The sequence below is a fragment of the Abramis brama genome, assembly GCF_963993115.1.
Source record: "Abramis brama genome assembly, chromosome: 12".
Classification (NCBI taxonomy): domain Eukaryota; kingdom Metazoa; phylum Chordata; class Actinopteri; order Cypriniformes; family Leuciscidae; genus Abramis; species Abramis brama.
This window is the reverse complement of record NC_139974.1, coordinates 33,772,521-33,785,457: the sequence shown is the minus strand read 5'-3', so window position 1 is coordinate 33,785,457 and position 12,937 is coordinate 33,772,521. Positions and strand designations below refer to the sequence as shown.

Genomic DNA, 12,937 nt, shown 5'->3' with positions numbered 1-12,937 from the left:
AGCTGAATGAGGGAACGGCAGTGAGGAGTTGGGGAGGACAGAAAATTAGTCTCTAATGCCTTCTTTCTGTGGCTGTCTTTCTCACTAAGCTCCGTGCGGTGGTCAGTATTCGGGCTTGGAGGGTGTGGTGCTCTCCCCTGGTTATCCTGGAAACTACAGCAGCGGGAGGGCTTGCCTCTACTCGGTTATTGTGCCAAAAGACTATGGTAAGTAAGCACATGTATAAGCATACTATTGCACACACATAGATACCGTGAACTTCTGTAGTGTTACAATCAAGGAGTATACAGTAGCATACTGTAACTAAATGTTAGCATTCCCATTTATTTCAGTGATATTGGCAGAAAAATGTGATTCTGATTGGGAAATCCTCACAATGAATGCACACGGTTCCAAACCCTTCACTAGCTGCTGTGATGTCAGACATCAGACAGGGAGAAATATAAGTCATATCATGTGTTTAAGAGCCCTTAAAACACACCAGGCATTGGTAACATCTAATATTATACATCTATATAACATCTTTTAAAAATGCAGTATTTTTGTTGTTTACAATGGAGAAAGATGCTTTTTGGATCCAGATTTTGTAGTTACTGCATTTACTGGAACAGATGTAAATAATGCTATTCAATGAAATCAGCCAGTTCAATACACCATGTCTGAATCAGGCACTCAAGGGCAAAAAGGGTTAAATCCCATCTCTTCCATGTTAAATGTGTGTCCTTATCAGCTGCGAACTGCAACTTTTGTTCTGTGTTTGCTCTATTGTTTGGTTTCTATTTTCAGTTCATCATGCTGGTCAGCCCCAACAGTCTCAGAGCAATCTCATTTGTCCAAATTCCAATCAAAACATGTTCTGGTTAACTTTGATTTGTCACTCAGGGCTTGTTTTGTCACGATTAGTTAGGAGGAGCTGTTAAAGCTTATACATTGACATATTGAATATCAGTAGACACCATGTAGAAGACTGTATATATACTGTACCAAGACGGTTCATTAGAATTAATTACTAGAGAAAGTGCACCATGCGTTATGATGGAATAAGCCTCTTCTAAATTAAAGAGCCAATCGCAATCACTGCAGATGCCATTATAAACTCCAGTTCCTGTAGAAACCGTGTGTTCTGACATGTGCACTTTGGACCACACATGCATGTGAGCATAAGAAACATCTACGGGACAGTTCATGTCAGATTTTATTGCTGATTCAAAATGTTATTTAAATGTGAGTTTTTGAGATTCAGGTTTTTCCCCAAACCCTTTTCCCCATTCAGTTGTTAGGAGTTGGACTTGCATGGCCGAATTACAGTAGCGACCCGGAGGTGTTGCAAGTATGGCAACACCAAATTAGCCAAATGAATTGACTTTCCTTGACAGGGACTTTGATCCATATCGCTCTTCGTTCGGGGCTCTGAGCCTCTAGATAATGACACATTTTTGGATATCCCCTCATATAACCCCAGCAGCTTCTACTTGACCATGGGACCCTTTTATTTGATCAATAAAAGGAGGTTATCTGGCTAATTTGGGGTTCCTACAGAATCTTTATTAGCAGATGTGAGCCTGCCTGTATTTCTCTGGGTCAAGCCAAACGTTGTGGAAGCACAACTAATTAAGGCACAAATTTCCGTAGGCATGGCATAATGGCTTCGAACAGCTGCGGGATAGGGAATGTTGCAACACAGGGTTTCTTTTTTATGGCCCTCATTTGGAAATTTACTCTGCTAAGCACCAGGGTGTGTCTAGAGAGCACAACAGGTGGTTCATAGGTGTGATTAGGTTCTGTCTTTTCCTATTGAATTAACATTTGCACAGTCATGGTATGCAGTTGAATAATTCATAGTTTTTTATGCAGTTATGTCTCTTCACTCTCTGTCTCTATTTATCTCTCTGCAGTGGTGTTCAGCCAATTTGCATTCTTCCAGACTGCGCTAAATGATGTTGTGGAGGTGTACGATGGGCCTACCCAGCATGCCCGTGTCCTGAGTTCTCTCTCTGGGGCCCACACAGGTCAGCAAACCTTCTCAAGCGGTATTAACTTGACTATCAGTCTATACTGGCATTAGTAGATGAATGCTAAAGAGACTGCATTCAGTCTCAAAGGTAAATAGAAGTAGTCAATTAAGCAACTCCTTTAACAAGATGAGTTACATCCAAAAGTAGAAGAGACACAAGCCTGTGTGGTTCACAAATGCTGAAATATAAAGCTGAAGCATGTCATTTTTGCACCACCAAACGTCATTAAGAATAAGAATAACGTCTCTTACTGTATAGTATGTAAAAAGCTTTGTCAAATGAGTAGTACCAGATAGTGTTGGAAGTGTCCCACCAAATGCATTGCTTTTTTTTTAAGACACTGTGTTTAAAAAATAAAAATAAAATAATAATAATAATTTCCTGCAACCCCTGCATTTTCTTCCATTGTATTGCACTCCATATAGCTATTTTTGAATGCTAGAACATATGTTAAAGTATGTACTGTATACACCCCCCAGGTCAGTGAAGAATTTAAAGGGAAAATTCACCAAAACATTTAAATTCTGTCATCATTCACTTACTCTCATTTCATTCCAAACCTGTATGTCTTTCTTCTCTGGAAGACAAAAGAAAAAAAAATTCTCCATACAATGAAAGTCAATGGGGTCCAAAACAACATTGGAGCACACTGACTTTCCTTGTATGGACCAAAATCCACAGAGACATTAAAAAATAAATAAAAAAGAATCGTATTTGTACTTCATAGAAGGAGGAGGTTCGGAATGCTGATTAAATGGGGACAGAATTTAGAATTTCTCTTTAAAATTGATCAGTAGACTAGTCATTTAGACAACCCGCAGATTGTTTTTAAATATAATTATGTAGTTTTGCACATTCAGTATCTAATCTGAATATGAAGCTCTGGATATAAAAAAAAAAAAAAAGACACTTCTGCTTTTAATCATCAAAGCTGCCTTGGTACTTGTGAACAGTCTCTTGAGTTCTAAATTATCAGAACATACAATGACGTACGCAAAAGATGATGATGTACTCAAGAATAAAACGCAGAGTTTCACATAACAAGCTTGATGACTCATAGAGTCTAACAAACAGATTTCAAAAGGATCCAGTAAATAGGGTTTTCTTCCTTAAAGCAGGAAATAAAACAGAATCAAATAAGCAAAAACAGACTAGCCAAATAGATCTCCACTGAGACGCCGAGGCTGAAAGCTTTTATTCAGCCATAATGGAGTTCCATTTAATGCGGTCAGTTGAGGAGATTTCGGCTCGAAGATTAACAGGGTTTTCTCGCTCGCTCTCTCCGCTTCTGACATTCCCATGACAACGCAGATGAGCTGTGTACATTTCTATTTTTTCTTCACCCTTCACACCAGTCGAACACCCGCGATTTGCGTACGGCGTGAAACCCTGCGCGCTCAAGGAAGGTGAACTGCTCAGAGCATATATACTATCTTGAGATGCGGTTTTTAACTTCAGATGCCGGTGTGAAATCAGTGAAGTGTGCTGGGGGCTGCTGGAAATAATACACACTTTGAAGCATGAATAGCGAGCAGGGAATATTCAGAATTGAGACTAGGCCACATAAAACTGCAGATTTTCTATTATCTTTTTGTGCTGCGGAGAGAAAGGAAACAAGACTTGCTGTATGTCACCACTGTTATAAGCACAGTTGTCAGTGTTGATGGATGTTTATCAACTTTCTCTGGAGAAAATCATGGAAATTATAAGGAATGAATAATCTGCACAAATGAACAGCAATTTTCAAGTGAAGTTGTCCTCTGTGAATTAGAAACGTATTTTAAACAATAGACAAGGATTCTAGATACACAAAAAAATGAAAGTAGTGTGAATTTATTTTGCCACCCATAGTACTATGGAAGTCTGTTTCCGCCTCAGAGTAAAGAAAAAAATTAAAGATAATTGCAACTTTATATCTCACAGTTGCAACATTCGCAATCTTAGTGCTTGAACTTAAAGGGGACCTATTATGCCCCTTTTCACAAGATGTAAAATAAGTATCTGATGTCCCCAGAGTGTGTATGTGACGTTTTAGCTCAAAATACCCAACAGAATTTTATTTACAGCACGTTTAAATCATCATTTTTTGGGTCTGTGAAAAACGCACTGTTTTAGTGCTTCTCCTTTAATGCTAATGAGCTGCTGGTTCACGGCACAGGGGGCGGAGCCTAAGAAGCCGCGATCAGAGCCAGAACAGGGAAGATGATAATAATAAAACAGACAGTCACAGTAATGGCGTTCATTTCGACCATAAAAATGCCTACAGAGTCAGAGAATATATGCAGTATGGAGTTGGAACAGGTAAAGTTTAGTTTAATTACGATTATAACCTATTTGGCATTGCTTGTATACACTATTAATGCAAGCCTGCTGTAGGACTCCGTCTGACGATCTGAATTGTCTGAATGATGACACAAAATATACTGATGAGTTTAATAAAGTTTACTGTATGTCACACAAAAGATGAAGCATCAGTTTTTCTTCAGAAAATCACTGTTAGAGCTGAGTAAACAGCATAAGTAACTTACATAAATTTCTGTAGAGTTGAGGGAGCATTTTCTTTGAAAACAAAATGAATCCACCTCGTCTTCAATGGCTGGCAGATTTCAAGAGTAAATAGAGAGTGCTATGTGAATGAATACATCCAGCTACAACACCTTCAACGCTTGGGAGATGCTTCGACGCTTCTCGTGAGTGCATTGCTGCTGCAATGGCTGATGTGTACAACTCGCAGTGAACTCGATCAGGGCGGGTCTAAGTTATAACGGCAGTGTCAGTCAACACTCGTGGGCGGGGCCTGTGGCTTTAGTGATGTCACTAAAGCCACATTCTGAAAAAAGCCACATTCTGTCGTTTGGAGAGACTGCTTATGATTTATGGGGATAAAAAAAAAAGGAGTGAGTGGATTTTTATCACTGTAGGGTGGTTGTGTACACACACTGCCAACACACATTTATGTCCAAACACCATACAAAAGTGAATTTTGCATAATAGGTCCCCTTTAAAGGTTGTATCAGCGATTTCAGGCCCAAACATAAATGATCACATTCATCTAATCTTTCCTAACAATCCGCTAGCTGCCCGCCCCATAAGCAAGCCGTCAAAAAAACGCGTCTCTCTAGGCAGCCTAGGCTCTGAGATCTGCACACAAAAACAACTGCGCTCACCAACACTCAAAACCAAAACAAATAGTGTTCCAGCCAATCACAAATTTTTGCGTGCAGCCGTCATAGGCAGTCGTGCACGAGCGCAAAACCTCACAACACCCACCCCTGTCGGTGATTGGTTGGAACACTATTTGTTTTGGTTTTGAGTGTTGGTGAGCGCAGTTGTTTTTGTGTGCAGATCTCAGAGCCTAGGCTGCCTAGAGAGACGCGGTTTTTTGACGGCTTGCTTATGGGGCGGGCAGCTAGCGGATCGTTAGGAAAGATTAGATGAATGTGATCATTTATGTTTCGGCCTGAAATCGCTGATACAACCTTTAAATGTATGAATCCATTTTTGGTTCTCATCACTCCACAACTAATCCTTCATTTTCAATGGTGACCAAACAAGACAAATTGTTGGCCTAAGTAGAACATGAAATATTAATTAGGCTACTGGTAATAATTATAAACAATGTAAGCATTTGAGCATTTCAAATTCCTTGAATTCTTCCTCTTCCATATAACTGTTAAACAGCCAAAGTCGGAGGTAGGCAAACCGGCAAATCCACCTCTGTTGAGTCATCATATTCAACACTGTGATCCTGAGTCTTCTGGAATCCTGACAGGATGATGTTGTCAGGCCACGTCAGTTTACTCCACAACAACCTTGAATGTTACATAACGCATCCTTCCTGTCGAGGTGAATCTGTGGGCACCATCCAGGTTTGCTGTTGGTGTGGTGCGACACAGGACTAACAGTTTCCGAGCAGCATTGCAGAATAATGTGGCCATCAGAACAAACAGCAGGGGCGAATAAATCAGCGGTCAGGGTTTCCCCACACCTCTGCCTCCACCGGATTATTACTGTAGCTGTCACTCTGTCGTCGGCCCACGGAGGCTTGTTCTAATAACATCCCAGCATGCCAAAGGCATGAGCAGGTGCATTGGTCAATCCCAACATGAACGAGAGTGTTGTGCAGTTTCATCTTCTCTGGCCACTGCACGAATTTGTCAACACCGAACCTGCTCTCTGCAAACCCCTGTGGAGCTCGACTGGGCCTCGGGGATCTGTGGGTTGATTCAAACCCCACACCACGGCACAGAAAGCACATGCGCTAATAATGATCAATGCAAGTCAAGTAAAGTCACCTTTATTTATATAGCGCTTTATACAATACAGATTGTTTCAAAGCAGCTTTACAGTGAGAACAGGAAAATAATGCATTTCGGCTGGTGTTCAGCTGAAGTCAGTTCAGTGCTGATTCGGTTCCGTTGTAAAGATCATCAATTATTAAGTTCATTTCACCTATAGTTCTGCAAAAAATTATGTCTTCGTCCAGCTCAGTTCAGTTCTTATACAACAGCGTTAGTACAGTGAATATTAATCAATAATATTCAATAATATTGTTGAATATTAAGGGCCCTATCATACACCCAGCGCAATGCAGCGCCAGGTGCGACGCAAGTGTTTTTGTTAGTTTCAGCCCGACGCAGTTATCATTTTCACGTCCTGCGTGGCAATGATAACTTGATAACAAATATATTTGAAAATATATATTTTATATAAAATATGAATAATTAAATTTTTACCTTTTCATAAACTCAAAGTTCTATAACTTTTTTTTCTTTTTCACTTTCTAAATTTATTTCACTTCTACAAAAATCTGCCAAATGTCTTCTTTAAAACAAGACCAATCTTACGTCTATATTCCAAAGCATTCTTGAATTACAACCATTTAAGTTCGGAATGTGCATTTTCATGTCTATTAAAAAAAAATAGGGGGGGGGACACTTAAGGGGTTAACAACCGCTTTTGATGATGCACGTGCACTGGCTGATCCTTGACGCGATCGCAACGCAAAGTTGATTCTGCACTAATTTGATCTAGCTATATATACAGGGATGCTAATTAACCGGTTAACTTTTAACTGATCTTAAGAATTTTAACCAATTAATAGCCTACTATCATTTGCTATATGCTTAAAAAAATACACTAAAAATATTCCACAACTAATCCTTTAAATTTAATGATATTCAGAACTGAACAAGAATGATAAAAATAACTATAAACAAGCCAAAACGAAATAATTTAAAGCGAAAGTGAAAGTAAGTGGTGTTGGGCTCACATTCAAATCAAAATGTTTCCATATTCGTGATGTATTAGGATGCTAAACTATTATTTATTATAGGCTTTGTACTTCACTCACGTTCCAATATTGACGGAAAAACATCATTCTCTTCACATGCACAAAAATGTGCTTGGAAACATCACAGTGCAGCAGTGCTTATGCTGAATGACACAAATTACTACTGACTATTTAAACAGAGCAGTGTAATTTTTATATGTTAGGTTGACTATTTTATTTTGATAATGAACAGGCTTCGATGTCAAGATTGCAATGCTTGAATATGTTGTGTGTGAGGCGCCGACGCGATCGAACAGTGGAAACATAAAAACATTCTCCGTCATTTTGTTCATACAGGACATCATTCGAAACTGCAAAGTGTTTACTTATATTTGTGTACACTCGTAATAAAACTCAACATTGTGCTTTTGTAAAATAAACATATAAATAAACAAACAAACTGCCATTTCGGTTTCCTTTCCGTCAACTTGTTTGTGGAGTGCCGCGCCTTACAGAAATGAACCAAACTCAGCAGCATACTGTCGCAGTTTTTTTCTTTCATTTATTAATCTGATAATTATTTAAATAGCAATATTTTGCATGTTTCTTTTATATAGGCTTATAGACTAGGATTTATTGAAAATCATTAAAAAAAAAAAATTATGTAAGTTCATTTTCCTTAGAATCATCCTGGCAACCCATTTTTTTTAAGTGTTTGAACCCAGGGTTTGAAAACACACCTATTCCTCATTAAGAGAATATGGACAACCCTTTTAGACCATGCACCGGGCACGCCGATCATTTTTCCCATCGAAAAACTGGCAAAAGTGCTTGCGTTTAGATTGTTAAAATAGGGCCCTAAGTGCTTTACATGGAAAAATAAGACCCAAATATCACAACCCTCACCTGCCTACTTAATAGCTCCATAAACTTGATTGCTTTAAGAGCCAGGCTCAAACAACAAGCCCAAAAACACTTGTAATAAGTGGAAATATCAACACTTCAAGAGTGTGAAGGAGCCTTGCAAGCATAAACAAAACACTGTGCCTCTGTTAGCTGAGCTTTAGTTCGATTTACAGAACAAGTATTTTTGTCGCTGTAATATATTTGGTCAAAAAAAGTGGAGACCAAACACACAAGATGCCAGAATGTTGCTATGGCTGCATTAGAATGATAATTTAGGGGATGCATGCCCTTATTTAAATGCAGTTTTGACTCCTAAAACTTTACAGTGTGTATGTGGCCAAGAGCCTTTTGAAAGATATATTCTGTAAAGCAGCAGTTCAGAGTGACTACATCTACACAACACGTGCACTGTATTCCTTGTCTTCTGAAGTCATTTGATAGTTTTGTGTGATGAACACACCAAGAATCATTATTCATTCATAATCTTCACCTCAACTGCTGCTCTCAAACAAATATGGCATCTGTGGCACAGGTCAATAACATCAAATGTCATTGGTTTTAGAATGTCGCCAAATGCCATGACACCTTGTTTGTACTTTCAGGTGAATCTTTGCCCCTAGCCACCTCCAACCAGATCCTTATCCGGTTCTCTTCTAAGGGTCAGTCAAGCTCAAGAGGTTTCCATCTGGTCTATCAAGGTAAGAGTTTCAATCTCTCTTTCTCCATCCCAAATGTCATTTTCTTTTTCTATTAACCAGGGTTGTGAACTGTTTAGAATTGAGTTGAGAATGCCTTTTAAATGACTAATATTGAATAAAGGTACCAAATAAGTCACAGAATTTAGCCAAACTTAAATTGAAATGAAATTCAAAGAAATGAACCGCCGTAAGTGGTTTCATTTAAGAATTTTTAAAAAAAAAATTTATTAAGAATTACCCATGGACATGGTATCATACACACAACATATGCTGTATATCCAGAAATTTTAGATATCAACATTTGAAATGTCACCCATAGAAATTTGTATTTTACTTTATATATCTATATAAACTTCAACAGAATGATCCAGCGTACCCCAGAATCTTCCAAATGGAACCGAACAGCATAATTTTATGAAAACATTTAATTTATTAATTTTATTTCAGTTTTAGTTGTTGTAATTTCAGTACTTAAACTAAAGAGTTTTTAAAGGTTTTAATGTTCAGTTTTTTTAGTTAGTTAATTTTATTTCAATTATGTAAATGTATTTTTTTTTTTTTTATTGTTTTAGCTTTAGTTAACAGCCCTATATTGTGTTTACATTCTTACATTTATTATATATATATATATATATATATATATATATATATATATATATATATACATTCAAATACATTCTTAATTGTGCCCAAGCCTGCAATAAACTGCTCAAATATTGTGTGTGGGAAGTTCCTATCATAACTTGTGGTTATGTTATGCAGTCAGTTTTGATTGAGAGAGGCACTGTTGTCTAAATTAGGTGCTAAATTATAAATTATATTGTAAATGATGCTGTAAATGTGCTGTACCTCTTCGGCAGTCATGGGGCCTTCTGTTAAAATGTGCTTTTAACAGCCCGCATCTTTCTCTATAATAGATAGTGTGGTTTTTAGGAGCTAAAACAGCATTATTGTATTATCTCGCCTCCCCTGTGGTTTTCAGTCATACTCCTGTTCGTTTCCTGACGTGTCTTTAATGGAAAAGTACAGCATCTTATAAAAGTATTAAAAGTAGTAGTGTTCTGGGGCATCCCAACCAGCTGTATGCACTGTACCTTCTGTGGTTCAAACTTAAAGTGCCAGTTTCACTAACAATCTGGTGCATGACTGCATGTATAATGCATTACAAAGCATTTCTCACTTGGCAGGTGCCATAACATCCTAAAGTTGCTGTTTTGTACAAATTCTTCTAACAACAGCGCATTTATTTGCTTTAGCTGTCCCGAGGACCAGCGCGACCCAGTGCAGCTCAGTCCCAGAGCCCAGACACGGCAGACGCACTGGGAACAACTTTGCGGTGGGAGCCGTGGTGAGTTTTGAATGCAATGCAGGATACGTTCTGGAGGGTCCCAGTGCCATCGAGTGCCTGACTGTACCCAACGCTCTGGCCCAGTGGAATGGCAGCATACCCAGTTGCATTGGTAAGAGCCCATCATACATATCTAGGGATTTCCCACTTCTCTCAACTTTCACAATCTTATCAATTAGGTTAAAGGCAATATAATGAGGGCGATATAGTTTTGTCAGTTGCCAATTTTGATGAAATGGTAAAATGTAATTTTTTCAGTTAAAGGATCTCACTTCAGTTGCTTAAGTGTCACGTTTACTTGTGTCCCAACCTCCTCGATGCGTTTGCTTGGATGAGCACGGTTAGATTCACATCACAGCTCTGGTAGGGAAACAGAGCAAACAGACTCCTATTCCTGCTCCTCTTGAGAGAGAGCTGTCGCCAACAAACTCTCCCTGTGCTTAACAAGCAACGTCACACAGCTGTGGGCCAGCAGTCATGGCCTCCGGCATGTCACACATACACAAATGCACAAGCTTGGCAGATGTTGCCGCGGATACTCTGTGTGTACACACTCAGGTATCCACACTCATGTGCAGCTGTTTACCTGTGCGCTTCACTGCAGCTACCAGATGCTTGACCACAGGAGATGCACGAGGAGGAAGGTGGTGTCCTGGAAGATTACAAATACCCTTCGATACCGTAGGCTGTTTTGTGGGTTTTGCCTTCTGTACCTGCTCTTTCATCGTTTTCTCCTTTTGTCTGTGATGCAGTGCCATGTGGAGGGAATCTTACCCAGCGGATAGGTACTATACTGTCCCCCGGCTATCCTGAGCCCTACCTAAACAGCCTGAGCTGTGTATGGAAGATCACCGTGCCAGAGGGAATGGGAATCCAGGTATTCTCTTCTAGCAACAATAAAACACCAATTTGTCCCCTTTTATAAGGCCTCATCACATTTTTATTTTTTATTTTATGTGGCCATGTACATGCTGTACAAATTTAAGTATAACAAGCTCTACCGTTCAAAAGTTTGGGTTCAGTAAGATTGTTGAATGTTTTTGAAAGAAGTCTCTGTAATATATGTGCTTCTGTGAGAGCAGGGCTAGTTCGAGAAACTATGTGGTGAGAGACAGTATCAAAATATTCAATGAGTCGACACACTTATCTTTATTTCTATGATTTTTCTAGCTCTGCCTGAATTTTTCAGGGGTAAATTCAGTTGTATAATGCTGTTATCACTTCCTCTGCAGTGTGACACTTTTAAATGTGGTCACGGAAGAGCGTTTAACAAGTCTGCAATGATTCAACTCTGTTACTTTTTTAACCGTATCAATTTTTCATTTCAGTGCAGACCATAAAAGTTTAAATTCTAAGGGAGAAGGCAGTAATAATCGTCAGATTTTGAACAGTATCTTTACAGCCATCATTTCCTCCAGTCATACTTCATAACTCTATTCAGCGTTACCTTCTTGGCTCCTCTGCAACCTGGTTGTAAAGAGCTTTTTGAGATTATTTGGCACATACTTTGGGTGGCCATCTTTCTAAGGACCAGATTATATATGTCTGGTCTAAAACGAATACTAGTGGATTTGCTGTTCAAAAGAACAGCGTTTATTTGAAATAGAAATATTTTGTAACATGATAAATGTCAGTTTAATGCGTCCTTGTTTTTTTTTTCTTATTTGCCCTAAACTTTTGAATTATACTTTTGAATGAACTTTTAAAAGATATATATATATATATATATATATATATATATATTTATCATTGATAATTTCTTGAGCATCAAATCAGCATATTAGAATGATTTCTGAAGGATCATGTGACACTGAAGACTGGAGTAATGATGCTGAAAATTCAGCTTTGCATCACAGGAATAAATTACAATTTAAAATATATTAATGCAGCCTTAGTGAGATACATAAAAATGTTCGAAACATACTATTGTTGTATGTCGTTTTGCATATACCTATAACAAATATGGTTAACAGTTTATTTTACAGTGTCCTGTTACATGTAGTTACTATATTAATTACTATAAATTGTGCATAATTACACGCAGCTAACCCTAAACCAATCCCTAATCCTATCCCTAACCCTATAGTAAGTACATGTAGTTAATTATTATTACTTTCAGTACTTAATTATGTATAGTTACACTGTAGCACGGACACCTCAAAATAAAGTGTAGCCCAAACATGATTAAAACTCGGTCTTCTTCACATGTCTTATGATTAACAACATTTTAAATGCAGCTATAAATGGTGAAAGTAAGCAAGATGAGCAGTGCTGATTGGATACGAGTGATTTCTTTTTTCTTTTTTCAAGTAGCATCTGCATCCGCCTCTCCAGACTTGCCTCACACTGCTGGATACAAATGTAATGAAATATAGCTCTGAATCATGGGAGGAGTTCAGGACCGCTTACTTAATTGCATTTAACCCAATTCATAAACTTCTCGCTGTTGGAGAATTGGAACCATGCAGAAATGATTACAACATTCCCAAAAGTAAGAGAGACATGATATAAATAGGCAGTGGTATGAAAGGGAAGAGGTGCAGATGAGGAGATTTAAGAGAAAGTCCTTTACAACTTGTTGTACATATTTTCTTCTACTCTGGTGTAAGGCTTGGCGATATTTATTGAATAGCCCCACATGGCTTTGTTTATGCATTCAAAATGTATGTAAACAGAGTATATGTAGATAAATATTGGT

The 12,937-nt window shown here is 38.3% G+C and overlaps 1 protein-coding gene across 1 annotated transcript in view; it reads left to right on the top strand.

Moving 5' to 3' along the window:
- The window catches only part of csmd2 (CUB and Sushi multiple domains 2), a 313,713-nt gene that overhangs the window by 241,047 nt on the left and 59,729 nt on the right, over positions 1–12,937 (top strand). The window contains exons 31-35 of the mRNA XM_084130492.1: positions 90–206; positions 1,896–2,009; positions 8,796–8,891; positions 10,148–10,351; positions 10,992–11,116. Of these exons, the coding sequence (XP_083986618.1) occupies positions 90–206; positions 1,896–2,009; positions 8,796–8,891; positions 10,148–10,351; positions 10,992–11,116 (656 nt within the window). The remainder of the gene's footprint in view (positions 1–89; positions 207–1,895; positions 2,010–8,795; positions 8,892–10,147; positions 10,352–10,991; positions 11,117–12,937) is intronic.